The sequence below is a fragment of the Myotis lucifugus genome, unplaced genomic scaffold, assembly GCF_000147115.1.
Source record: "Myotis lucifugus unplaced genomic scaffold, Myoluc2.0 scaffold_1, whole genome shotgun sequence".
NCBI lineage: Eukaryota > Metazoa > Chordata > Mammalia > Chiroptera > Vespertilionidae > Myotis > Myotis lucifugus.
In genome coordinates, this window is record NW_005871049.1 from 15,718,560 (window position 1) to 15,743,853 (window position 25,294).

At 39.2% G+C, this 25,294-nt stretch overlaps 1 protein-coding gene and 1 non-coding gene across 8 annotated transcripts in view; both read left to right on the forward strand.

Annotated features, from left to right (window-relative positions):
- Window positions 1-25,294, forward strand: part of MMAA (methylmalonic aciduria (cobalamin deficiency) cblA type) — a 44,622-nt gene that overhangs the window by 7,786 nt on the left and 11,542 nt on the right. Inside the window, exons 1-3 of one of the 7 annotated variants that reach the window (XM_023754825.1) lie at window positions 13,895-14,232; window positions 18,798-18,931; window positions 22,216-22,716. In XM_023754825.1, the coding sequence (XP_023610593.1) occupies window positions 22,275-22,716 (442 nt within the window). In that variant the 5' untranslated portion in view covers window positions 13,895-14,232; window positions 18,798-18,931; window positions 22,216-22,274. Of the gene's footprint in view, window positions 1-13,851; window positions 13,867-13,894; window positions 14,233-14,255; window positions 14,791-14,915; window positions 15,035-17,853; window positions 17,951-18,797; window positions 18,932-21,090; window positions 21,247-22,215; window positions 22,717-25,294 lie in introns of those variants that run through there. The other 6 variants (XM_006081745.2, XM_023754821.1, XM_014455563.2 and 3 more) reach the window with 6 other exon arrangements.
- LOC111826606 lies at window positions 18,301-18,406 on the forward strand. The gene has a single exon (XR_002829965.1). It is a non-coding gene; the product is annotated as a U6 spliceosomal RNA (small nuclear RNA).

A 25,294-nucleotide genomic window follows, 5' to 3' on the forward strand; every position in this document is an offset into this window, starting at 1 on the left:
GATTCTTCACAAAGCATGCGTCAAAGATAAACACTCGCTTGTTGACCACAGTTTGACCATATAAACTACTTTCACCAACCATGTTCTGGGGATGATGAAACCATGGGAAAGGGGACAAGGATTTTTTCCAAATAAGTAAATACTCCCTCGTTGCATGCATTACTGTTGCTGTCCGTCTTTGCAGCCTACATCATGGCTCAGAAAATAATTGCTGACTCGGGGGAAATCTCCTTTAGCGTGGGGGTGGAGCCACAAACTCACCAGTAAGTCGCTGAGCATTTCCCGATCGTATATTTCTGCACATTTCTGCCAAGTGTGGACTGATACTGTGCACATCTGCGATTCTTCCCAAATGTAAGCCAAATATCTGCTAGCATGCACGCATGATAGACATTGCCCTTCCGTGCTGTGTGCCATTAATATTATATGATGTACAACAGTCCACATTGATTATGGAACTCCTAGTGGCTAAAGTTTCTTCCTGAGCATGGTAATTATTCATTAACCTTATAGCTGGATTTATAAACTTTTAGCAATAGTGTGACTTCTATTTTGTGTGTGTGTGTGTGTGTGTGCGCGCGCAACTTTGACTAGTGTTTCTTTAGTTTTGGTCTCTTCTCCACCTTTAAATGACAACATTTATCAATTTCATATTAGGAAGCATTATTTTTTGCTTGTTCAGGAAAAACTCAATTGGTTTATCAGAAAGGTCACGGTCCTTTGAAAGCAATGCAAAAGCTCCAGTGGCTTCCTGCCATTCTTTAACAAAGTTTTGTAAGAGACAATGCAATAGAAACTAGAGGCAAATTGATTGCTGGTCTGATAAAATCCAATTTTCACATATTCATCAGGATTCACTGGGTCTAGCACACAGCTTCACATTCAATATCTACACTGGACTCCTGTTCACGGTTTACATTTACAGTGTTGATCTGTGGTAGTCACATGACCGTTTTACACTTTACTTAACTACCTGTAAGGACCTGATTTATTTCTCTGAATTGGCTATCCTAACACACAGTAAAAATGTAAAATTGACAGATGTAAATAGCATTTCTATATATACAATTTAATAGTCAAGGCCAAGTGAACCATTAACTGAATGTTCACTGAGATGAACAACTTCTAGGAACATAGTGATTATTACATAGGCAACTAGATTTCTATAAAATATAATGAATTAATCTTAACTTTCAAATTTAAAAATGAACATGAACTTAAACTGTTTTCTTGCTCCTTCCTGCTACAGATAGCCTGGGGAGCACCGATGATCCCTGGTCTGCCTGTGAGCAGCAAGCCCCATCGGGTGTGATTTTGGGGTGTTGGGATGACAGTTGACTGCTGTCCAGTATAACTCATCACCCAACCACCCTGATATCCAAAGTCCCCATATCATTAGTTATTCCCTCTATGACTTCAAGGTAGCTCTGGCTCATAAATTTCAAGGTGAATTTCATTAAATATCATGAAGCTCACAGCATACAGGTGGGCTGTAGGTATTGTCTGTATATAAAATAGACACAGCTGCCCCTTGGAGCTCAGAATTCAGACCATAAATAAATAAACTGCAAACTACCAGCTGTGAAAATGCTCAAGGAAAACAAAGATGAGAGGAATAATAAAGTGGTGGGTGGGAGTGGGGACATCTAATTTAAATTGGTGGGTCAAAGGCAAGGGCTTTGTGAGCAAGTTCCTTTGATATCCTCAAAAAGGGGGATAATCCATGGGTTCTTAGCATATATTCTTTTTTTCTAATAACATTTGTGTAGTGTAGGAAGACCTTGAGACAACATCCATTTTTTCTTTCATTCTATTATTGTTAGTGCTTACTATGTTACAGGCACTGTTCTAGGCTCTGGGTACAGTTGTGAATGAGACAGATAAGATTTCTGTTCTCAAGCAGCTGTTGTTCAGCTGATGTTCCTCCAACTATGAGAAGAGAAAAATACAGCTAAACCCTGGAGTAAACTATTTAAAAAGCTTATGCAGCATAATTTCATCAATGATGCAAGAGCAACATGAGGATAAGAAATACATCCTTGCCCAACAATATTTGACTGTAATCTGATTGGATGTTTTATCCTATGTGAAAAAAAAAGCACAACTGGTATCATTCATAACTGGTCATCAGCAATGTAGAAGATATAAAAGCCTAAAATGGAGCTGGTGTATCAGGTATTATAGATTGATGACACTAGCCATTAGTATCATTTTCTCTTCTGATTGAAATTTGGCCTTAAGTGGAAATTTACCTATAGAGGAAATTATTGATAAGTATATGTTATATTTTTATAAACAATCAATAAATTGGTATCTGGTCACACATATTAGTCTCCAAGAGTGTGTTTAACATGAGTCTTTACCTGAGAGGTTATAAATCAAGCCTGCAGGGCCGAAGGCTGGCTCTGGATGGAGCAGTCAGCCCCCAGGTACTGCCCCCAGCACCCCTGCCAGGGTTACCAGCAGGCTTTCCCCTTAAAACTATCAGCTTTAGGGTAAATTCTCTTTCTAATCAGCAATTTGCATTAATTAACAATGATGAGGTATCTGGGAGGCACTTCATCAACTATTCCTAGGAATATAACAATTTAGAATGTGAAGTAGAAAATGGTTATTTAAAGGTTTATAATAAACCAGTTTAAAAAAATTCACTGATATTCTAAAGAGCTATCAAAACAGACTGGAAAATGTAGGAGCAAGTGAACTTACAACTTCTGATTATATCAGTAGGGACACAGGCTAACACAGCCAATGGAGTTCTTCCACTTAAATAAACAGACATTTCTCATTCATCCTAAGAAGCAGACATAGTGTGTAAGATCAACTGTTCAGTCTTGTCTCCCTTCTTATGAAGCTGAAAAGAAACAAAATGAGCATATTTGAATTTGATGTAAATAGGACTAAGAATATTTATCATAAACAGCTGAATATTGATCATCTGAGCCCAAAGCTAATTTTTCCAAATTCAACAGAAATACAGAATTTGATGAATATTGAATTATGCTTCAAGGCACCTGCTCATACTTTAATATCTGCTTTTTTCCCTAAAAATTTCTTTCTATTTTGAAATAAGAGTCCATCACCAAATACAATTTAAGAAAATACATTGCATTGCTTTTCATCTCAGTTTAGGAAATAGCTTTTGCTTGCTTTTATGCCATCATCCTTAGCAATTTTTCTCTTGAATGAGAGGAAAGAAAGCATAACATTTCTGAAGAAATATAGCAAAACACAGGGTACCTCTAAAGAAATATGGTCATGTCAGATATATTGCACATATTACTGTCAAGTTAAGACAATGTGTTTAGAGACATCAAATTAGATTATGGTAATTATTTTGGAAATTAATTTTTTCATTTTATGGAGCTCTGTATAAACTGGAGAATATTTAAATACCTGAAAATATTGATTTTTTTTCTAAACTTTGACCTCACATTTGGATCACTGGTTGGGACAGTGGTGGACAGTAGAGAGAGTAGGGGAGGGTCAATTTAAAAAATATTGATGCCTGATACCCACCTGAGATTCTAGCTCCCTAGTTGATTATAATCTGCCATCAAAGTTAAGAACTACTGCCCTACAGGGCTGACGGGCAGCCATTGCTGTTTGCTCTGCCCCAGTGATTCCCTGAGACCATGCCCCACCCAATTTACAACCCTACCCAAGCTGTGCACAGAGCCTTTTGCATACGAATGGACTGGCCTTTTGCAATCTAAAATCTAACAAACTGCAGCTGGGTCAGAGAGCCCCAGCGCTTCCAAAAGAAGGCCTGCATTACTTCACAGCTAGACCTCATCTGGGCACCTCCAAACCCCAAACAAAGAGGAGGAATCTGCAGATATCTCTATAGCTCCTGCTGGGTGACCTTAGGCAGTGGCTGACTTTGCACCTCCTTGGAGATCCAAGAGCCAGTGTACCCAGTGGTCAGAGTGAGACCATACCAGAGTACAACTCTTCGCATCCATAAGAGACACACTCAGGGGGCAGACTCAGCGAGCAACAAAGCCCCACTGAAGCAAGTCCTGCCCCATAAGGGTGTCTCCAGCATAGCAGTTCTCCCATTGTAGACACAACTGGTCCTCACAGCCAATTGGCCTGGAGGTCAAATCCTCCCAGTGATACCAACAGCAATCAAGGCTTAACTACAACAAAACTGTGCACACAGCCCACAAAGGGGTACACCAATAGTGTCCACCTCAGGTAATTGGGGAGGCTGAGCCACTGGGCCCTATAGGACACCTAGCACACAAAGCCACTCTACCAACACAGGGAAGCATAAAAAATGCGGAGACAAAGAAACAAGTCACAAATGACAGAAATGGAGGAAAGCAAACTACTGGATATAGAGTTCAACACCAGGTTATAAGGTTTCTCAAGAATCTTCTAGAAACATCCGAGAAGTTTAGTGAGACCTTCAAGGATATGAAAAAGGACCAATTAGAAATTAAGCATACACTGACTGAAATAAAGAATAATATACAGAGATCCAACAACAGACTAGAGGATCCCAAGAATTAAGTCAAAGATTTGAAATACAAAGAAGCAAAAAATACCCAACTGGAAAAGAAAAAAGAATCCAAAAATATGAAGATAGTGTAAGGAGCCTCTGGGACAACTTGAAGTGTACCAACATCAAATTATGAGGGTGCCAGAAGAAGAGAGAGAGCAAGATATTGAAAACCTATTTGAAGAAATAATGACAGAAAACTTCCCCTACCTGGTGAAAGAAATAGACTTACAAGTCCAGGAAGCGCAGAGAACCCCAAACAAAAGGAATCCAAAGAGGACCACACCAAGACACATCATAATTAAAATGCCAAGGGCAAAAGACAAAGAGAAAATATTAAAAGCAGCAAGAGAAAAACAGTCAGTTACCTACAAGGGAGTACCCATATGACTGTCAGCTGATTTCTCAATAGAAACTATGCAGACCAGAAGGGAGTGGCAAGAAATATTCAAAGTGATGAATAGCAAGAACCTACAACCAAGATTACTCTACCCAGCAAAGCTATCATTTAGAATTGAAGGTCAGATAAAGAGCTTCACAGATAAGAAAAAACTAAAGGAGTTCATCACCGCCAAACCAGTATTATATGAAATGCTGAAGGGTATTCTTTAAGAAGAGGAAGAAGAAGAAAAAGTTAAAGATAAAAATTATGAACAACAAAGTGACAACAAATATCTATCAACAAGTGAATCTAAAAATCAAGTGAATAAAAAAGCTGATGAACAGAATAAACTGGTGAATATAATAGAATCAGGGGCATAGAAAGGGAGTGGACTGACAATTCTTGGGGGGAAGGAGGTATAGGGTGCGGGAAGAGGCTAGACAAAAATCGTACACCTATGGACAAGACAGTGGGGGAAGGGGAAAGGCATGGGGTGGGGTGGGAACTGGGTGGAGGGGAGCTATGGGGGGGAAAAAGAGACACAACTGTAATAATCTGAACAATAAAGATTTATTTTTAAAAAAAGAACTACTGCCCTAAAAATGAATTATGGTAATGTAACTATCAAAATCCTAGACATTCCAATGTTAGTTGTTTGGTTAGGTTGGCAGACAAAACAGTGGCTACTTAAATTTGAGTTTCATGTAAACAAATACATATTTTTATAGGAGTAAAGTAGCTCCTCATGGAAAATTTTAAAACACATCTGCATTATAAAGAAATAGGGGGAAAAAAGGTTGCTCTAGTTCCATCATTCCAAGGCAATTGCTGTTAACTAGTTTTGCTTGTTTCCTTCTATTTTTTTCTAGAATTTTGTTTCTGAACATCAAAGCTTCTTCCTTTCATAGTAGTTTATACCTTGGCTATTGCAGGGAAAAGAAACAGTAATGCTTATCCTGGTTTGAAAGGAAGCAGTGATGTCTACTAAAAGGTTCTCTACAATCTTTTAGTCACTGGCTTGTGCTAACCCATTTGTACTTACCGGGGAATCTTACTGCAACACTTACCCATTTGACCCTGGAACTACATCACAACACACAGCTGGTCTCTCTCTCTTTCTCTCTCTCTCTCTCTCTCTCTCTCTCTCTCTCTCTCTCTCTCTCGGTACATCACCTGCTCTCATTTAATTCATTTCCTTTGGTGCTTTCCTTCCTGACATCTGTCCCACATACTTCATTATGAATACAAAGGCTCATCTTTTATCTTTTTATTTTTAACTTTTATTAGTCAATTAATCTTCCCCTTTTTGTAGTTGTGATCTTTTCATTCTATATGTTTTTTAAAAAAGACCCTCTAGATTGTAATTCTTTACAGCTGCTTAAAAAAAAACCACCATTTTATTTTTTAACACTTCTAATTACATTCTGTTGACATTTATATTTAGGTTTGAGCCCAATGTCAAATACTAGAAGCACGGGGCTTCTCACCTCATTGGCACCATCATGTGGTGAAATTGTGTATCACATTGGAAAACGGCTGCATATTTAAGACAGGCTGCCATGATATCACATTTTATACTACATAGATTAAAAACGAAATTGGAGAGATCATACAGAGTTGGGGAATCTGAAATAATCCAGTTACTTTAGTAACTGCACAGCGAAATGGGGGCTAGTAAACACCAGTGGTTAAATATGTGGCCACTGGTGTTTAGTTACATGATGAACTCAAACCATGGCTCTCCCACTTATTTACATAAGGTGGGCACATTGGTTAATATCCTTGAGCCCAGTTTCCTCATAAATACAAGGATACCAGGAACATGTATCTCACAGGCATGTTGAGAGGAACTATTAATTGCATGATCATAGCACAATGGCCATCAAATAGTTCCATAATATCAGCTATGATTAACTGTTAACAAACCATCATATTTGGTTTTCCCTTTATGTTCAAACCCAGAGTAGAAAGAGTAGCAGAGCAGACATCCCCTGTGGTTTCATAAAATTATATCAAAATGATAAATTATTTTCAGAATGATCAGAAGCAGCATGTAGCTAAAAAATAAAAATAAACTGTCAACAGTAGACTTTGAAAAACACTTAAAATGCTTTTTTTTTTTAAGAAAAAAAGGAAGAAAACTTCTGGAAAGAATGGTCTTCTAAACTACTTACGAAGTAAAATTTGAAAATCTATGGCTAAATTAACCACAATTGATAGTCAAATAAGTAATTATGGGAGATAGTAACTTATAATCCTTTTTGAGGGTGGAACAAACTTTTTAATATTAAAAATGTTGATAGTGCCAAATCCTTTCAAAGCTCTTTTTAAGAGCAAAGTATACTTTTATAAATCCTTGAAAGAGCTGTAGTTTGGACAAATCTGGATGTTAGAACATTTTCTATTTGAAAATGAATTTTAATGATTTTCTTAAGAGAAACAGAATGAAAAGGTACATAAAATCAGTGAGAATAAAGCATGTGGGGTTACGTACCCCCTCTAAAACCATGCATCTTCATTAAATGGAATGGGTAATCTTGCCAGAACCAGAATCTTACATTCAGTTTCCAAACTGTATTTCCCCAGACGGTTAGCATCGTTCAATGAATTTTTGTTATGCCATTATGCAAATGTAGTCTACGCTCATTATCTTTCTACTTATTAAATTCATCAAAAGCTGTCCAGGAACAGATTTTCTGTTTTGTCAACTACACCCACAGTCTTGTTCCCAGATTTTTTCATCAGTATTTTCAGAATGTGATGGGGGAAAAAGGAGGGGGGAGGAGTGATTTAATGAATTTCAAATATGCTGTAACCGTTTCAGTGCAATACTCAATTACGTAACAGCCATCTGTGGTTGCTCCCAGCATACCCCAATCTTGGGCAATGCCAGGTTAGTGCAGTTGGTTAGAATGTGGCATTAACATGTCCATAATCAATTCCTATGTGATTCAACTGGCTCTGCAGAGAAGAAAAATGTCTTTGGTGTCAGCCTGAACTTCTCAGGCCAGCAGTCTAAACAAGCTATGCCCTTAATTATTGAGATTTGGGGATTTTCCAGACATCCCGTATGGGTTTCTATTTTTATTTCATTGTGGTCAGAGAATACATTTTGTATAGAGACTTGTTTTCTAGACCAGTATGGTCTTTCTTGGTACATGTTCTATGTACATGAATGTGGTATACCTCTCCATTTACTTAAATCTTTCATTTCAGCAATGCTTTGAAGTTTTCAATGTAGCTCCTGCACCTCTTTCATTACATTTATTCCTAAATATTTATAATGCTATTATAAATAGTATATTTTTAAATTTCATTTCCTAATTGCTGCTTGCTAATACATAAAATATTGATTTTTATATACGGATCTTTCATCCTATGAGCTAATTTCAAGGATTAATTCTAGTAGAGTTAAAAAATTTTCTACATGGACAATCTATTCATCTAAAGGCAATTAAAACTTTAAAAAAGACTTTGTATATAGACAACTATGACTAGACAGCTTTACTCTTCCTTTCTAATATTTACACCTTTTACTTTAATTTTTGCCTACTGCACTATCTACAACCTCTGATGCAAAGTTAAATAGAAGAGTAGGCATTCTCACTTTCTTCGTAATCCTAGGATTGAATATTTCACCACAAAGTAGCTATACGTCTTTTGTAGATGTTCTTTATAAAATAAAGTTAGTTTTCTTTTATTTCCAGTTTTGTGGTTGTTTTCATCATGAACTGGCAATAAATGTGTCAAGTGCTCTTTCTGAATTTACTGAAATGTGACTTTTTCTCCTTTAATAATGTGGTACATTACATTGATTTATTAAATGTTGGGCAAAACTCGAATTCTTGGGAAAAACCCCAATTGGCTACTGTATTTTATTCTTTTTCTATATTGCTGTGTTCAATTTGCTAGTATTTTGCATAGGATTTTTCTTCTATATTCATAAGTGATATTCATCTGTGATTTTTTCCCCTAATGTCTTTGTCAGGTGTTTCTAGCAGAACTATGCTGTTATAAAATGAGTTGTATAATATTCTCTCCTCCTCAGTTTTCTCAGTTTCTATAAGATTGACATTATGTGTTCTTTAAATGTTGATAGAAGTCACCAGTGAAGTCCTGGACTTTTGTAAAGTGTTTTTTTAATTATAAATTCAAATTCTGTAATAGATGTACAACTCAGATTTTCTATTTCTTCTTTAGTCAATTTTGGTAGGTTTTGTTTTCAAAGAATTTGTTCATTTTTTTCAAAGTTATCAAATTTTATTGACCTAAATTTAACATTTTCTTTTTATAGTTTTAATTAGAATCTTTCAACCTCAGAAAACTGCTGTGGGGGACTGTGTGCACTGTAGAATAGCAGCATCCTGGCCTCTTCCCACTAGATGCTGATAGCAGCCTCCCCAATCTTTAGACATTGCCAAATGTTCCTTGGGGACATAACACCTCTGGATGAGAACCACTGTTTTAATGTCTGTAGAATCTTTAGTGATCTTTCATTCCAGATACTGGTACTTTGTCTCTTTATTATTATTTTTTAAAATATATTTTATTGATTTTCCACAGAGAGGCAGGGAGAGAGATAGAGAGCCAGAAACATCGATCAGCTGCCTCCTGCACATCTCCCACTGGGGATGCGCCCGCAACCAAGGCACATGCCCCTGACCGGAATCGAACCTGGGACCCCTCAGTCCACAGGCCGATGCTCCATCCACTGAGCCAAACCGGTTTCGGCTGTCTCTTTATTTTTAAATTAGTTTTGTTAAGAGCTTTGTAGGGTAAACAAAAGCAGGCTATGCCTCAGATGTGGCCCATGGATCATTTTGCTGACTTTGACTTAGATCATTGATTAACTCTTCTTTTCTTTTTTTAAAAAATATATTTTTTTGATTTCAGAGAGGAAGGAAGAGGCAGAGAGAGAGAGAGATAGAAATGTCAATGAGAGAGAATCATTGATTGGCTGCCTCCTGCATGCCCCACACTGGGGATTGAACCCACAACCCAGGCATGTGCCCTAACTGGGAATTGAACCATGACCTCCAGGTTCTTAGGTCTACACTCAACCACTGAGCCATGCCAGCCTGGCAACTCTTCTTTTCTAATAAAGGAATGAAAAAGCTATAAATTCTCCTCTAAGAATACTTTATCTGTTTTGGCGAGCCGGCACGGCCATGGCATACTCAGCCCCAGGGCGCCTTATGTGCCATGCCAGCTCAGCCCGGTTCAGTGACCCTGAGTAGGGGTGGTGAAAGGCTTAGAAAAGACAGACAAGGGAATGAAAGCTGGGTCTCGGTGGGACACTGCCCCTCTGATGGACAGCGCCGACGCTCACAAGCCGTGTCTTTATTTTATAGTAGATGCCACGAGGCAAAGTAAGGGCGTGATCGAGATGTTTACAACATTCTCGTGGGTTTCACTCCTACTCAACTACATGCACCTGAACTCTATCAAGCCCACATCATTCAGGCACGTGAGGCCACATGTTAGGACCATAGGTTCAAGCTTACAACTATAGCTGTTGGCTATAATTGTGCTGGGAGGGCTCTGCCCTCCAAGCTGGGACTTGCACGTGACAATGAGAGGACTGTGCCCTCTCATCAGTCCAAAGCTTGAACCTATCCGAAACACTGTAGCCACGCCCCACAATTTGTATCCCATAAATTTTGAAATGTTGTGTGTTAATGGATATTAACCAATGAATGGCTATAAAGAGTATTGTTTATCTATGAAGATAACAAATGAGCATTTTTTTCATAACAAACAGAATTGCTTACAAATGGATTTTTGGTTCTGTGAGAGGCAAGCAATGAAGAACAATATTAATATAACTATGTAATAAAATGTAGTCACATAAATACACTCTCCCAACTAGTTGATAAATTGGTATACATTCCTACAATCTGGCAGCAGTATTCTTTTTGCTCTTCTAGCTAAGAAAAGTCACAATCTATCACCTGCAGAACATTTACCAGGACACAAAAATTACAAGTTCACTGCACCTTATGGAGTATTGGTTTGCTGCCACCTGCTGGGAGGCAGAAATGGGTTTCTAGCCTCCTTAAAGGGCAAGAATGATGACCTTAGAAGTTGTAAAACTTTGCCCATCCCATGAAACAAAACATAATATAGGTACCTTTGGGCCTTGAAGAAGTCAATATTAAATATGTGTTAACTGATTGTTTATGTTACCAGGAAGGCTTCTGGTCAACAGGGGGCTATTAGTAGTTAGGTTTTGGGGGAGTCAAAAGTTACACTGGGATTTTTGACTGTGCAGGGGCCTTAAGGGCCAACTGTATTATTCACGCAGAACCACAATTAAAATAGCACCATATTTTCTCTCTACATACACACTTTTTTTTGACTATCTGAAAGCAGTCTGCAAGTATCATGACTTTACCCCTGAACACTTGAGCATACATCTCCTAAGAACAAAAGCTAATAACCACAATATCATTATCATATCTGAGAAATGTAAGTCATCAATATATCTATTATGCTTTTATGTTCAAATTTTCCCAATTGTCCGTAGATTGTCCTGCAAAATTCATAATCCTATACAGTTCACACTTGGCTTAATGGAGATGAGTGCTATCTTTTCGTGTTGTCTTCCATGATATTGACATTATTGGAAAATCCAAACAAATCACATTCTAAATTTCTCTGAGTGCCCTGGCCTGTGTGGCTCATTTGGTTGGGCGTGGTCCAGCACACCCAAAAAGTTGCTGGTTTTATTCCCAGTCAAGGGCTTGATCCCCAGTGGGGGATGTGCAAACTGATAAATGTTTTGCTCCACACTGTTTTTCTCTTTTTCCTTTCCTCTCTTTCTAAACTCAATTTTAAAAATCTTTTAAATAAATTAATTTATCTGAGTGTTTCCTTACAGACTAAATGTTTTTGGCAAGAATGCTACATAGGTTTACTTCCAATAACCTCACAGCAACAGGTTTGTGTTTTTCCCATTATTGATGCTAGAAAAATTTCCCGAGACACTTATTAACATTTTGCAAAGGACTACTGTTCTGTGAAACATAGTTTAGGGAACACCTGTACAACAAAAAAAGGTGAAATGCACTGAAGTGTTTAAGAGTTTGTAGACTAAAAAGCAAGTAATGATTAAAAATCAAACTGAGCTTTCACAAAATTTAACTTACAAACACACACACACACACACACACACACACACACACACACGCCAACAACCCAATTGTACAGATAAGCAATCCCAACTTAAGGAAATTAACTAACTTCTCCCAAATTCTATACTTATTGTATTTCCTGTGTTCAGGAGCTGAGATTTGAAAGCAGGTGTGATTGCTTCCATGTTCTTTCCACTAGACCCTCTCCTTCATTTGGACTTGTCTAATTTTTTACAATTGACTATTTTTTAAAATGTTTTTATTGATTTTTTAAAGAGAGGGCACACCCCCCAACTGGGGAGGAGCCCACAACTGGGCATGTGGCCTGATGGGAATCCAACCAGTGACCTCTTGGTTCATGGGTCCACACTCAACCACTGCGCCCCACCGGGCACAATGGACTATTCTTGGCTCTACTATTACTCTGGGGTAAAAGTGGTGGTCTTTTATTTATTTTTAATATATTTTATTGATTTTTTACAGAGAGGAAGGGAGAGGGATAGAGAGTCAGAAACATCCATGAGAGAGAAACATCGATTCAGCTGCCTCCTGAACGCCCCCCACTGGGGATGTGCCCACAACCAAGGTACATGCCTTTGACCGGAATCGAGCCCGGGACCCTTCAGTCTGCAGGCCGACGCTTTATCTACTGAGCCAAACCGTGGTGGTCTTTTAATCGAAATAATAATGAAGACACTAAGAAACCGTTTTATTGTTCTATATTCAATAAGAATCAACCTATGTCAAGTAGCTGACGAAGGCCTAACTCCTCACAAATGTATGCAACTATGCAAATCGTATGTGAAGACTGGGGTCTCAGATGCAGATACTAATTATAACAGAGCCCCCGCTTATGACCTGTTCTATTGGCCATAACTTGATCCTTGCTATTGCCCATCGATGCCGTCATGGTTACATTACATCAAACATTCTGGAGACATCAGTTTTCCTTAAAAATCCCAGAACTCAGGTAAAACTCAGGTTTTACGACTTATTACGTAACCGAATAAGTTTTCAAAATATTCGTTACCATTCTGCCCCCCGCCGGGAGGTAGCAAATATTTAAGTATGTTCGTTTTCATCTCCATCTCAGGCGAGAGCCTTTCCCCCCAGATGACTTTCCGAAGGAGGTGAGCGCGGGTCCTTGCTTTTGGTGCAAGTTCAGAAATTTAATCTATACGAATGGGGGACTTTTAAAAGAAAAAACGGAGAGGCCTTCCACTTTTAGAAACCACGCCAGGGTTAAAAATTTTGCGTTATATTTCGGCGGCACGTTGAGTATTTTTTGCAGCAGGCTGGAAATTGCTTTGCGGAGTCTGTCTCCTTAATCTCATCAGCTTGTCCAACGTCCCATGTCTCGCCCTCGACCCCAAACGTTCAGATTCTCGGGAGCGGAAGGAGGAGGTCTGCGGGCGCGGAGCCCGGGCTGGACTCCGGCTCGGTCTCCCCGGCATCGCAAAGCGCCACGGCCCGGGGGTGGGGGTGAACGTGCCCCTCGAGCCCCGCAGGAGAGAGATCCATCTGCACTTGCCGAAAAGCGAAAGCCACCCGAAAGGCCGTGCGCCGCCTCCCCCGCTCCACTTAGCGACAACTTCCCGGCGCCCGCCACAGCCCCGCGGCCGTCACGTTACACGTCCCCGCCACGCGCCGGAAATCCCGCGGCCACGTCCGCCGGGACCTGGCCACGCCCCGAGCTGCCACTTCGGCTCCCAGGCGCCCGCAGTGGGCGCTGCGCTTGCTCTCCGCGAAGAGCCGCGAGGCGTGCCGCGGGGCGGGAGAGGGGCAAAGCCGTCGGAGGAAAGGGGGCGGGGCCCGAGGCCGGGGGCCTGCCCTGGCCTTGGTGGGTGAGTATGGGGCGGGGGTTGTGCGCGCCCGGAGCCGGTCTGCCGGGGGTGCCCAGTCGACTTCGGGGGCGCCCCCTGGAGGATCTGGGGTGGGGGAAGGAAGAGAAGAATATCGCATGGGGTGTGCGGGATGTGTGGACGGGCAGGCGTCGGCAAGATGGGCGCAAAGGGAGGGTTCCCTGTTTGTTTCTCCTTAAGAAGGACACGCTCTGAGAACAGGGTGCAAGTGCATCACCTGGGGCAGGTTTGTGAGCTCACCGTGGTGCACAGTAGGGCTCGCCCCTTGCCGCTGCCAAAGCCGGCGAATGGTTCACCGGTGCATGGGCCCCTGAAAAGCACGGTAGTCCAGTGTAGCTACTACCAGAGGTAAAATTAAAACGCATCTTGTATGAAGGGAAATCCGGCATAGAACAGGGTTTAAACAGCTCCTAGGTCTGTCAAATACTGTGCCCGGGCCCGGGCCAAGCCTCTTCCAGCAAGCATACTGTATGCAGATAATTGGCATTTCTCATTAGAGATTGAAAGACAACCTGTGCCAAATGATATTTCTTTAAAACCTTTCTTAAGCGGTGTGCCCTAGTACACGTCCTTTTCGAAAACAAAATTCAAGAAAGGCTATTATATCTTTTCCAAGTTGATAGAAAACCAAACGTTTCCTGGAGGTCTGTGCAGGTTCTAAATCATTTTGGGGTCGTACAGGATGCCCAGAATATTCTTCTATGTAGTAAGCACTTCACATCATTTTTTTGTTCAACGCGATAAGAATTAAAAAGAAAAACAAACAGTTCAGTTCTTTGAAGGCTTGTATTCTACTAGAGACAAAATAAACATGTGAAAAGTTACATGACCATAAGAGAAGGTAGTCATGGTTTGAGATATTCAAAGTTGTCTGAAGAAAACCTATGCCTGCCTTGGAAAGTGGTGGTGAGTGCTTGAATCATTTGCCTCTCAGCTGATTGTTGCCATGTGGGAACAATCCCCAACACAGGCGGAAAGTATATTATTTCTATGTAATTAAAAATTTTAAAAAATGTTATTGGCAATCAATTTACTCACACCCCCTCTATGAGCCAGGAACAGTCAGTTTGTGACTTCTGCGATTATCACCAGAGTCTTCAGAAATAATTGGTACTGAAAGAGGAAAAAATTCCTGGAAACAGATGATCAGGTGAGGATTTAAGAAAACAGTGGGATTTAAGCTGGGTCAGACAGGAGAGGTGTCTTAGAGGGGGGAGGACATAAAAGGTGAGTAAAATCTCAGTTGGGAAAGTCAGTAGAGATAATGAGTAAACTTTCCTTGGAATAGGTCTGAGAAAGCAAGTACAGTAACGAAGAAAACTGGTTTGGGCAACTCTACAGGGCCAGGCTGGACTTTATTCCAGGTCAGTGGTTCTCACATTTGAACATACATCAGAATCATCTGGAAGGCTTATGAAAAGAGATTGCTGGCCCCCACCTGGAGAATTTCTGATTGAGAAGGTCTGGGGTGGGGCCTGAGAATTTCCCTTTCTCATCAGTTCTCAGTTGGTGCAGATGCTACTGGTCTGGGACCACACTTTTAGAATCACTGTCCTAGGGTGTGGGGAGCTGCTGGAGGAATTTGATGTGGATAAGATCAATCACATTCATGGTTCAATATGAATCTTACTGTGAAGCCCAACACAGGAGACTGGAGACAGAGAGAGAGAGAGAGAGAGAGAGAGAGAGAGAGAGAGAAGGAGAAGGTTCCTTACAGTTAATTAGCACCTGTTTGCTGCCAGGCCCTCCGCCAAGCTCGCATGCACACTATTTCATGTGATACTCACTGTGACCTTGATGTGTTGGTCTTAATATTTTCATGTGGAGAGTGGTAGAGGTTGCCCAGGTCTCATAGCGAGGCTAATCTAGGAGCTCCCTAAGACTAGTTCAGATTTGGACTAAGGTAGTAGCAGTAGAAACGAAAACATTGAATGGTGATGGAATTTAGAAAAATAGAGACTTCCCAAGTAGATTGAAACCTAAAAGTAAAAATTGGGAAAAGTGGTAAAGGTAAAGTGGACAGGGAACTTGAGAATGTTCCTTGCATGAATTCAGTGTGTGTTCTGTGTTACTCTTATATAACCATGACCTATTTAAAAGTTGCTTGTTTAAAAAGTCATCCTGCTCTACCAAAATTTCCTGAAATTATTTGGAAAGGAGAAAGTAAAGCCTTCTTTGAGCCTTCTTTGGGGGTGGTGGGAGTTGCTGAATAGATTAATGCACCTGACGGCTTATCTTCAAATCAAAAGTGATTAGCATTGAGAAATGGAAACACATGGTATAACACTGCATTGACTGTGTGAACTGTGCTGTGCCTCGGACACTGACCTAATGTATTGGTTTTGGAAATCCTGTATGCTCTTACTTGCCAGAGTAGTTATTGAAATTGAAAATATTCATTGGATCAATTTCAAGACAAATATCCCAAGTCAGACTGGCTGCTGCTGAGCAAATTTTTAATGAAGGAAAATATCCATATATTGAAGCCAGACTTTAACAAGAAAGTTCTTAGAATAAATATATATTTACTTTAAAATCTAGACAAAGTGTATGTATTCAGACATCGATTGACTGAATAATTAACATAATGGAATTATTGGGACCCATACAAAATTATAGCATACATTCATTCATTTATTCAGTGAGCAATAAAGTTTGATGTGGAGACAAAGATAACTCATAGTCTAGGCAAGACTGATTTTAAAAAATGATCACAAAACAGTGTGATCATTGCTATACTGGAGGGATGTGACCGGTCCGGTGGTGACAGGAGTGACAACTGAAGGGGTGCAGAAAGGAGCCCAGGGAACTGTTATAGATCAGTGCTAGTATGGAAGGTGAGTTAATAATGGCTGTAGAGATGGCTGTAGTAGGTTGGGGTTTTTCATTAAGGTTGTGCCCATTGGTAGGTTGCAATCTACATTTAAAAAGTAGAGTAGAGCCCTAACCGGTTTGGCTCAGTGGATAGAGCATCGGCCTGAGGACTCAAGGGTCCCAGGCTTGATTCCCGTCAAGGGCATGTACCTTGGTTGCAGGCACATACCCAGTGGGGAGTGTGCAGGAGGCAGCTGGTCGATTTTTCTCTCTCATCCATGTTTCTGACTCTATCCCTCTCCCTTCCTCTCTGTAAAAAATCAATAAAATATATTTTTTTTAAAAAAAGAGTAGAAAAAAGACAAGGTGTGTCACATGTAATAGGGGTATGTGATGTTTGTGAAACTTGTTTCAGTTATATGACTCTCTGTTGACTGATGAGTGTATTTCTCGCTATGGACTGTGGTCAAAGTTTAAAAGCCATTATAGTAGAGAAATGTGGGAATGAGGTTGGAGAGAAGGGAATGGATATAAAAGATATTTGGGGGGAGAACAAATGTGAATCTTAAAATGCTGCTATCCATCTGAACCCTCCTGTAGGGGAGAGGATGCACTTACCAACCCATTTCATTATTTGTGCCCACTTGATGTTTTCCATTGTGTATTAATACATTGACATTCTGGTTTATTAGGAATGGCAGAGCTTTGAGGTATCTTACTGAATGTTGTAAATGCTACAAAATTTCTCTTGTATTTTGGTAGTGCTCAGCTTAAAATCATAGATAGGATGAAACTATATTCCCAGGAATCCTGGAAATTCATTGGAACAGATTGATTTGATTATTGGCCAAGTTCTTTGATTTGTTCCCATAAGGAAGTAGGAATAGATGCTTAGTTACAGAAGCAGGTGGGAAGTCGTCCTCCCTACCTCTATGATTTTGCCACTCCAGTAGACTTAGTTTGTTGTGCCTGTGACATCTATATAAGCCTAGAAAATTGCTCATACAGGCTGAGTTATATTGGCTTTTAAAAAATTTATAGACTCTTTTAAAGTCTGATTGGTTAAGTTAATTGGTTCATATATGTTATGCTCTTAGTTATCAGGTGTGAATTATTCTTCATGGAGAATAAAACATTAAACAGTTTTTAGAAACTTGGTCTGTTCTGTCACCTAATACATTATTGGGATCTCCTCCGATAAGGTTTACACAGAAAACGTAAACAGCCTGCCATCATCATCCCATAGTCAAAGGTAAAGGGTTATTGGTGTTCCTTTGATGTGACGTGCCACCACTCCTCTTTTTATACAGTAACCTAGAGTTGAAGCCCATAGTTTTTCCCAAGTTCTGCCACTAGTTGAGAGGCCTTGGTTAGTTGAGAGACCTTTCTGAGCCTCCCCTGTAAAACAGAATCTCATCTGTGTTGTGAGGCTTAGCTGAGGAAATGCATGCACAATGTCTCACACATAATAAACATTCAATAAAAGGCAGCAGCTGCTGCTCTGCCATTCAGATGGTCCACAGATTTTGGGGCACCAAGAAAATCAGTCCCCAGGGAGAGATTTGAAGGTATAAAAACCTAGAACTGTGTACACCTGGATAGCTTTTTGGTTTGGGCAAAAGAATGGAGTAAACTGGTATCATCCTCAGGAAAGATTAGCAGAGCCCCTGCGCATGACATGCAAATTGATGAAGCATTCCATATTTTTAGGGCTGTACAGTAGGTCCTCGGGTTAGGTCGGCGATCTGTTCCTACGGTGCGACGTAACGCGATTTTCGTCGTAAGTCGGAACCCACCTACATAAGCACCTAGTCACTCACATGGAGCACATACACAGCAGTAAGGAAGTGAAACAGCAAAAACAATTTAAAAGAAAGATAACAATTCCTGACCTTTACTTGTGGTAAATAATAAAAAACATAAAGCACATATGTACATACGTCGAAATGACGAAACTTTTTTTTTTATATAAATAAATGGGAGATGGCGACGTAACCACGAAAGGACGTACATCGAGTCCGACATAACCCGAGGACTGTCTGTAATATTAAACTTTAAAAAAAATGTATCATCCTTTTCCTGTCTCTTTTCACTTAAAGACCTTTTAAGATTTGTGTTGGCATCAAAGGGCAGAGAACTTTACAATCCCAAACTATGATAAACTCTGCAGTATAAACCATAAACTTGCCAGATGGTTGACATGGATTTTTCTGAGAAAGACTGCAATTAAATAGTAAGAAATCACTATTTACAATGTTAGAGCAATCTATATACTATTCATTAGATGATTTTTATTGTCTCATTTACTTAGGGAATGTTATTTGCTTGCATATTTTCACCTAGTAAAGCTCTTGTTATTGGGCTTTATTCCTTATAAACTTGTCTTTCTGTTTTGGAAAATTAATGTGAGAGATACCTTGATTCAAAACAGGGAATTTAGATAGTGGAATATTTTTAGTCAAGATTCTCAGGTTAAGATTATTACTCAAACTTTTCTTTGTAGTAAAGTAGTTCAACATAAAGTAGATAGAGTATCCATTTATGAATCTTTAACAAAAATTATTAACCAATTACCATGTGCCAAGCATTTTGCTAGATTCTAAGGAAATTAAGAAGAAGATATTGTCCTTTCTCTGGGAGGGTTATCAGCTGGGTGGAGGGATGAGATTTGGTGAGAGAGATCTATAAATAGATAAACTAGAACACAAGAAGACAGATACGCTACCTGAGATGTGAGTAAAGGCTTTGGAGCATTGATGGCCTAGGTAAGGTGGGGGAAGAGTATTTTAGGAGCGGTGATATTTGAACTAAGTAGGAATTTGGCAGGCAAGAAAATGGAAGATATACATTCCCGGACACCTATTTTTGTTGTAGCATATAGGTGTTTTGTGTGTTTTTTAAATCTACCATGGTTTAAAATGGTTACTAGCCATTAAGATGATGATTCTGATAGAACCTCTGTGCATAAAAACATAGCTAAAACATGATTATCACTTTTTTCACTTTGCACATAGTTCTTTTTACTAGGTGTTTGAGTATATAGGCTAATTTATATCTAATTTAGAAAATGTCATAAATATACATTGATTGTAATACTGGTGCTCACAATAACTGGTTAAATTAGAAACTCATCACGTTTGATTTTCATATAATGAAGAAGTATAAATGCAGAATGAAGGAAGTTATAAGTGATGGCAAAGATAAAAATTAAGTCATGAATAGTTACTAAATATTTCTCATTAAAATTATAAAAATTCTAAATTTTATCTTTAAGGGAGTTTTATTAAACACTAGGAGCCCAGTGCGCTATTCGAAATCATGTGGTGCCGCCCACCCTTGAGTCGCCAGTCTGGCCCTGCCTCCCTCTCCGGCCCTTGAAGCAGCCATGGCTGCTGCTGATCAGGCCCTCCCCCAGCACAGGCCCATGGAGGCTCCTGCCACCCCACCCCCAGTGCTGCGCGCACAACCTCCTCCTGTCCGATCAACCTGTTATAGCATCCTGGTTAATTAGCATGTTTCTCTATTATAGATAGATAGATAGATAGATAGATAGATAGATATAGATAGATTGCAACTGTATTTTGTTTTAAATGTCCTTTTGAGTGTTTGTGTCAAGGGTAGTAATGAATGTTTTAAAATTGTTTTTTAGAAACATTTTTACACATTTTTAATACATTATCCCTTTAGAATAAGACTTAATTTTGTACAAACAGAAGATATTACTTTTTCTCCCACCCAAACAGAAAAATGATGAGCAGTTTTTGTTCTAATAAACCAGTGATGGCAAACCTATGACATGTGTGTCAGAGGTGACACGCGAACTCATTTTTTTGGTTGATTTTTCTTTGTTAAATAGCATTTAAATATATAAAATAAATATCAAAAATATAAATCTTTGTTTTACTATGGTTGCAAATATCAAAAAATTTCTATATGTGACACGGCACCAGAGTTAAGTTAGGGTTTTTCAAAATGCTGACACGCCGAGCTCAAAAGGTTCGCCATCACTGTAATAAACAAACTTAAAACATTTATTTCTTTTCCTAATAGAATGTTATTTAGCTAAAATTATTTTTTGTGTTGATTGGCCTTGAAGTACAATTTAGAGGTACTTTGGAGTAATAAAATAATTTATTTCATTGTGCTCTGAGGTACTTGAAAACCAAAATTTTCAAATAATCATAAACCCAAACTCGGTAGACAATATGTAAGTTTTTGTTTGCCACTGCAAACTTGGTCTATGGCCTAATTTTTTACTAAGGTTTTATAAATTGGTATAATAATAATAAAAGCTAACATTTATTGAGCTCTTACTGTGTGCTAGGCACTGTTCCAAGCTTTTTGCATGAACTCATTCCATTCTCACAGCCATCTATTCTCTTACCTTTTCTCTTACCAGAAAGTTGAGGCACAGAGTGGTTAAGATGCCCACGGTCATAATAGCTTACGTGGCAGAGACTCGGAGTTACTGAGGCTCATAACCTCTGTATTTTCCTGACTCTCAGCATACTGAGCTTTCATTGTCTAATACAGTTTGAAGTAGTGAAGGTCAGTAAATTTAAGTAAAGGATCCTCAACTAATCCCATAGTGGTTCAACCTTTAGTGTGCTTACGTAAAGAGATTCTGATTCGTGGGGCTGAGAACGTGCATTTTAAATAAGCACCCAGGCGGTTCTGACTGTACTTTGAGCTACACCGATCTGGTTGGAATACAGTCCTCACAGCTCATTTCACATGAAGGCTTGTTGTCATTTGTGTGTGTATGTTAGGCCATTCTTTGCAAATATCTGTGTTCCAGCGTGAGTCTTAAATACATACTCTATCTAAATTTATACCTCAAGTGCCTGCACTACTAGTCACATATATTGTGTTGAGACTAGCTATCAGCAGAGGGATTTCTTTAAGAAAACATTTCGGCTCCGGCTGGTGTGGCTTGGTTCAGCATTGTCCCGTGCTTCAGAGTCACCACTTAGATTCCACATCAGGGCACACGCCCACGTTACAAGTCCCGTCCCAGTAAGGGGGTGTTTCTTTCTCACATCGATGTTTCGCTCTCTCTCCTTCTGCCTTCTCTCTCTCTCTAAAAAAAACCCCAAACAAATAAAAAAAATTAAAAAAATATTTTGAATGAGCTTCAGAATAGGGTTTGATCTGAGAAAATTGTTGAGGTGAATATAAGATCTGTAGTCAGAAGAAAATAAGCATGACGTAACATTTCTGCCCTACTGTTTTTGTGTGTGTGAATTTGTTTTCTGTTTAGAAGAAAACATGTATGTACATTGCACTTCACCAAGAGCAGTAGTTCCATGATCTGGGTTATCCAGAATATTCACTGTAGGCAAGGAGGGGTCTTCTCTCTTAAGTTTGGTAAGAAACTTTTGCCCATTGGTACTACCAAGAACCCTGATATGTGTGTTTTAGAATATAGCAAAAAACACTAAACCTTGTAGTTTTACTACTTCAGCATCTTAATTGTATCTTGAACTGGCAAAAATATGTTGTTGTTGTTGTTTTTAGGGTGTTACAAATCACATTGAGCCAAAAAACGTCCGGTGTTTTCTTCAGCTACAAACAAAATGAACATCCCAGTGCTGCTCCATCCTCACCAGTGCTTCCTGAAAGGCCTTTTGCGAACACCTTTCCGACGTTACCACTTCATCTTGCACTCAAGAACTCATCTCGGGTTAGGAGGCCCATGTGCTCGGTCATCTGATTCTCTTGGACTTCCTTGTACAAAGTGGATGCTGCTGTCCAATGGTTTAAAGAGACAGTTATGTGTACAAACAACCTTAAAGGAACATACAGAAGGACTTTCTGATAAAGAACAAAGACTTGTGGATAAACTTTATACTGGTCTAATCCAAGGGCAAAGGGCCTGCTTAGCAGAGGCCATAACTCTTATAGAATCAACTCACCACAGGAAAAAAGAGCTGGCCCAGGTGCTTCTTCAGAAAGTGTTGGTCTACCACAAAGAACAAGAACAATTAAATAAAGGAAAACCACGGGCATTTCGAGTGGGTCAGTCTTTTCTTTTCTTTTTCTTAATCTGTCCAGGAAATATTTTTCTAAGTTTTCTCTTAAAAAAAAAAAGTCTAAATAATTTGCGTTCTAATGGGGATTTTTGTTCTTTTCAGAATTTTGTTAGGATTTTTTTTTTTTGTCTAAAGTTTTATATATGTCTCCTTTTTCCCCACTTGACCCCCCCACCCCCTGTAGCCATTCCCACCCTTGGCAAGCCCCCACTGCCCCAGTGTCTATGTCCATTGGTTTTGCTAATATGCATGCATACAAGTCCTTTGATTGCTCTCTACCCCACCCCACCCCCGCTCCCCTGCCATTTGTCTCTGGATCTATTCTTGTTCATTAATTTATGTTGATCATTATATCCCACATATGAGTGAGATCACGTGCTATTTATCTTTCTCCAACTGGCTTATTTCGCTTAGCATAATGCTCTCCAGTTCCATCCATGCTGTTGCAAATGGTAAAAGTTCCTTCTTTTTTATAGCGGCATAGTATTCCATTGTGTAGATGTACCACAGTTTTTTAATCTACTCATCTGCTGATGGGCACTTAGGTTGTTTCCAAATCTTAGCTATTGTAAATTATGCTGCTATGATCATAGGGGTGCGTATATCCTTTCTGATTGGTGTTTTTGTTTTCTTGGGATATAGTCCTAGAAGTGGGATTACTGGGTCAAATGGGAGTTCCATTTTTAACTTTTCGAGGAAACTCCATATTGTCTTCCACAGTGGCTGCACCAGTCTGCATTCCCACCAGCAGTGCACGAGGGTTCCTTTTTCTCCACATCCTCTCCAGCACTTGTCGTTTGTTGTTTTGTTGATGATAGCCATTCTGACAGGTGTGAGATGGTATCTCGTTATTTTGATGTTAGGAATTTTAAATGTTTTTTCACTGTAAATATTAGTCTTGGTATATTGAAAAAAGGATTTCTGGCCATTTGAACCAGGCTCTGTATTTTAAAAGAATAACAAGGCCCCGGCCAGGTGGCTCAGTTGGTTGGAGCGTCATCGCATACACTGAAAGGTCGTGGATTCGATTTCCAGTCAGGGCACATACCCAGGTTGCAGTTTTGATCCCCAGTCAGGGTGAGTAAGGGAGGCAACCAATTGATGTCTCTCTCACACATCAGTGTTTCTCTTTCTCTCTTAAAAAAAAAAAAAGAATAATATAAGTTTTCTATTGGCAAGAATTTTGTTATGTCTCCCACACAGAAATATGAATAGGAAGAACTGTTACCTAGTTTATTTCTTTGTCTCGGTAGTCCTTCTGCTTACTAGTCTAGAGTGAATTCCCAATTTTTGTGGTTATATCAATTATAATCCATGTCACATTTTAAAACTCTACTTCTTGGCTGTTTCATTGGTCTTTCTAGAGGCAAGTCTCACTTCTCTCAGACACTTTTGTTAGAGTTTCTGGGAGTGGTTTGCCTCCAAGCACAACCATCTCATTACCAAAATGTATTTTAAAGGGGAGACCATATTTATTTGCTGTCTAAAAATATTAAATGTTCACTTGATTTCTTAAATAGTTGACTTGTTTCTGTAATTGCATATAAGCTTGTTGTATTTTTGAAATTGTGCATTTTAAAAACAATTTAGATATGTTTAACCATTAGGAATTAAGCAAGTCAGTTTTGGGTGGCATGAGAGCTGTTCATGATGGCAAACTAGGTGATTCCAACCAACCTCTCACTAAAAACAATTCACAGTGTTGGGCAAAGTGCAGAGATTTTGTGAGGAATGAGTAAGTATACTTAAAAATTGACTGACATTACACTTTTATGTTTCAGTTTATTGGTGATATGGGGACGAAAACCTTTTAATTTTTAGGGTAACAGGGCATAAATGCTTTAAAGATAATTTTAAAAGGATTGTTACTTTTCACACGTCTTACATCTTATTCTTCTGCCCTCACTGAGAATACTACACAGGGTGTTAATAATCTTTATGCAGACAAACTAGCAAACTCCCAAAGAAATTTTAATGCTGACAAAGTATTTCTCTCTTAGGCTTTAAAGAGTCTTTGAAGAAAAAATGTCCCAGAAATATATGGTGTTAACCAGTAACCACACATGACTGGCAACTTGCCATTTCTCAGTGCCTTTTGGGTTCTTCCATTTTGCTCTTGTGAGGTCGCATAAACCTGTGTCTTTGTTGCAGTGACTTTATTCCCATTATAAATAACAGCAACAAATGTTTATTGAGCACCCATAGAGAGGTTTAAGACAGAGACCTGCCCTGAACCAAGCATACTATGTATGCATACATACTTTTGAATATAGTTACAATTAAATGCTTATGTGTTATATACTTTATTGAACATCCACTTATATATCTTTTACTTTATGCCATGAGCTGTTTTAAACATATTGTCAATATTAACTCACCTAATCCTTATAACAACCTGAAGGGATAGGTGCTGTTATATCCATTTTATTGCAGCACATCCTTATGTACGGAAGAGTTAAGTAACTTACCCAAGATTACATAGCTCATCAAAGGCAGAACTAGAAAGAGAACTGGCGAGTGGCTCCTGAGTTTGTGCCCTTACCTGCCATGCTTTACTCACTCTC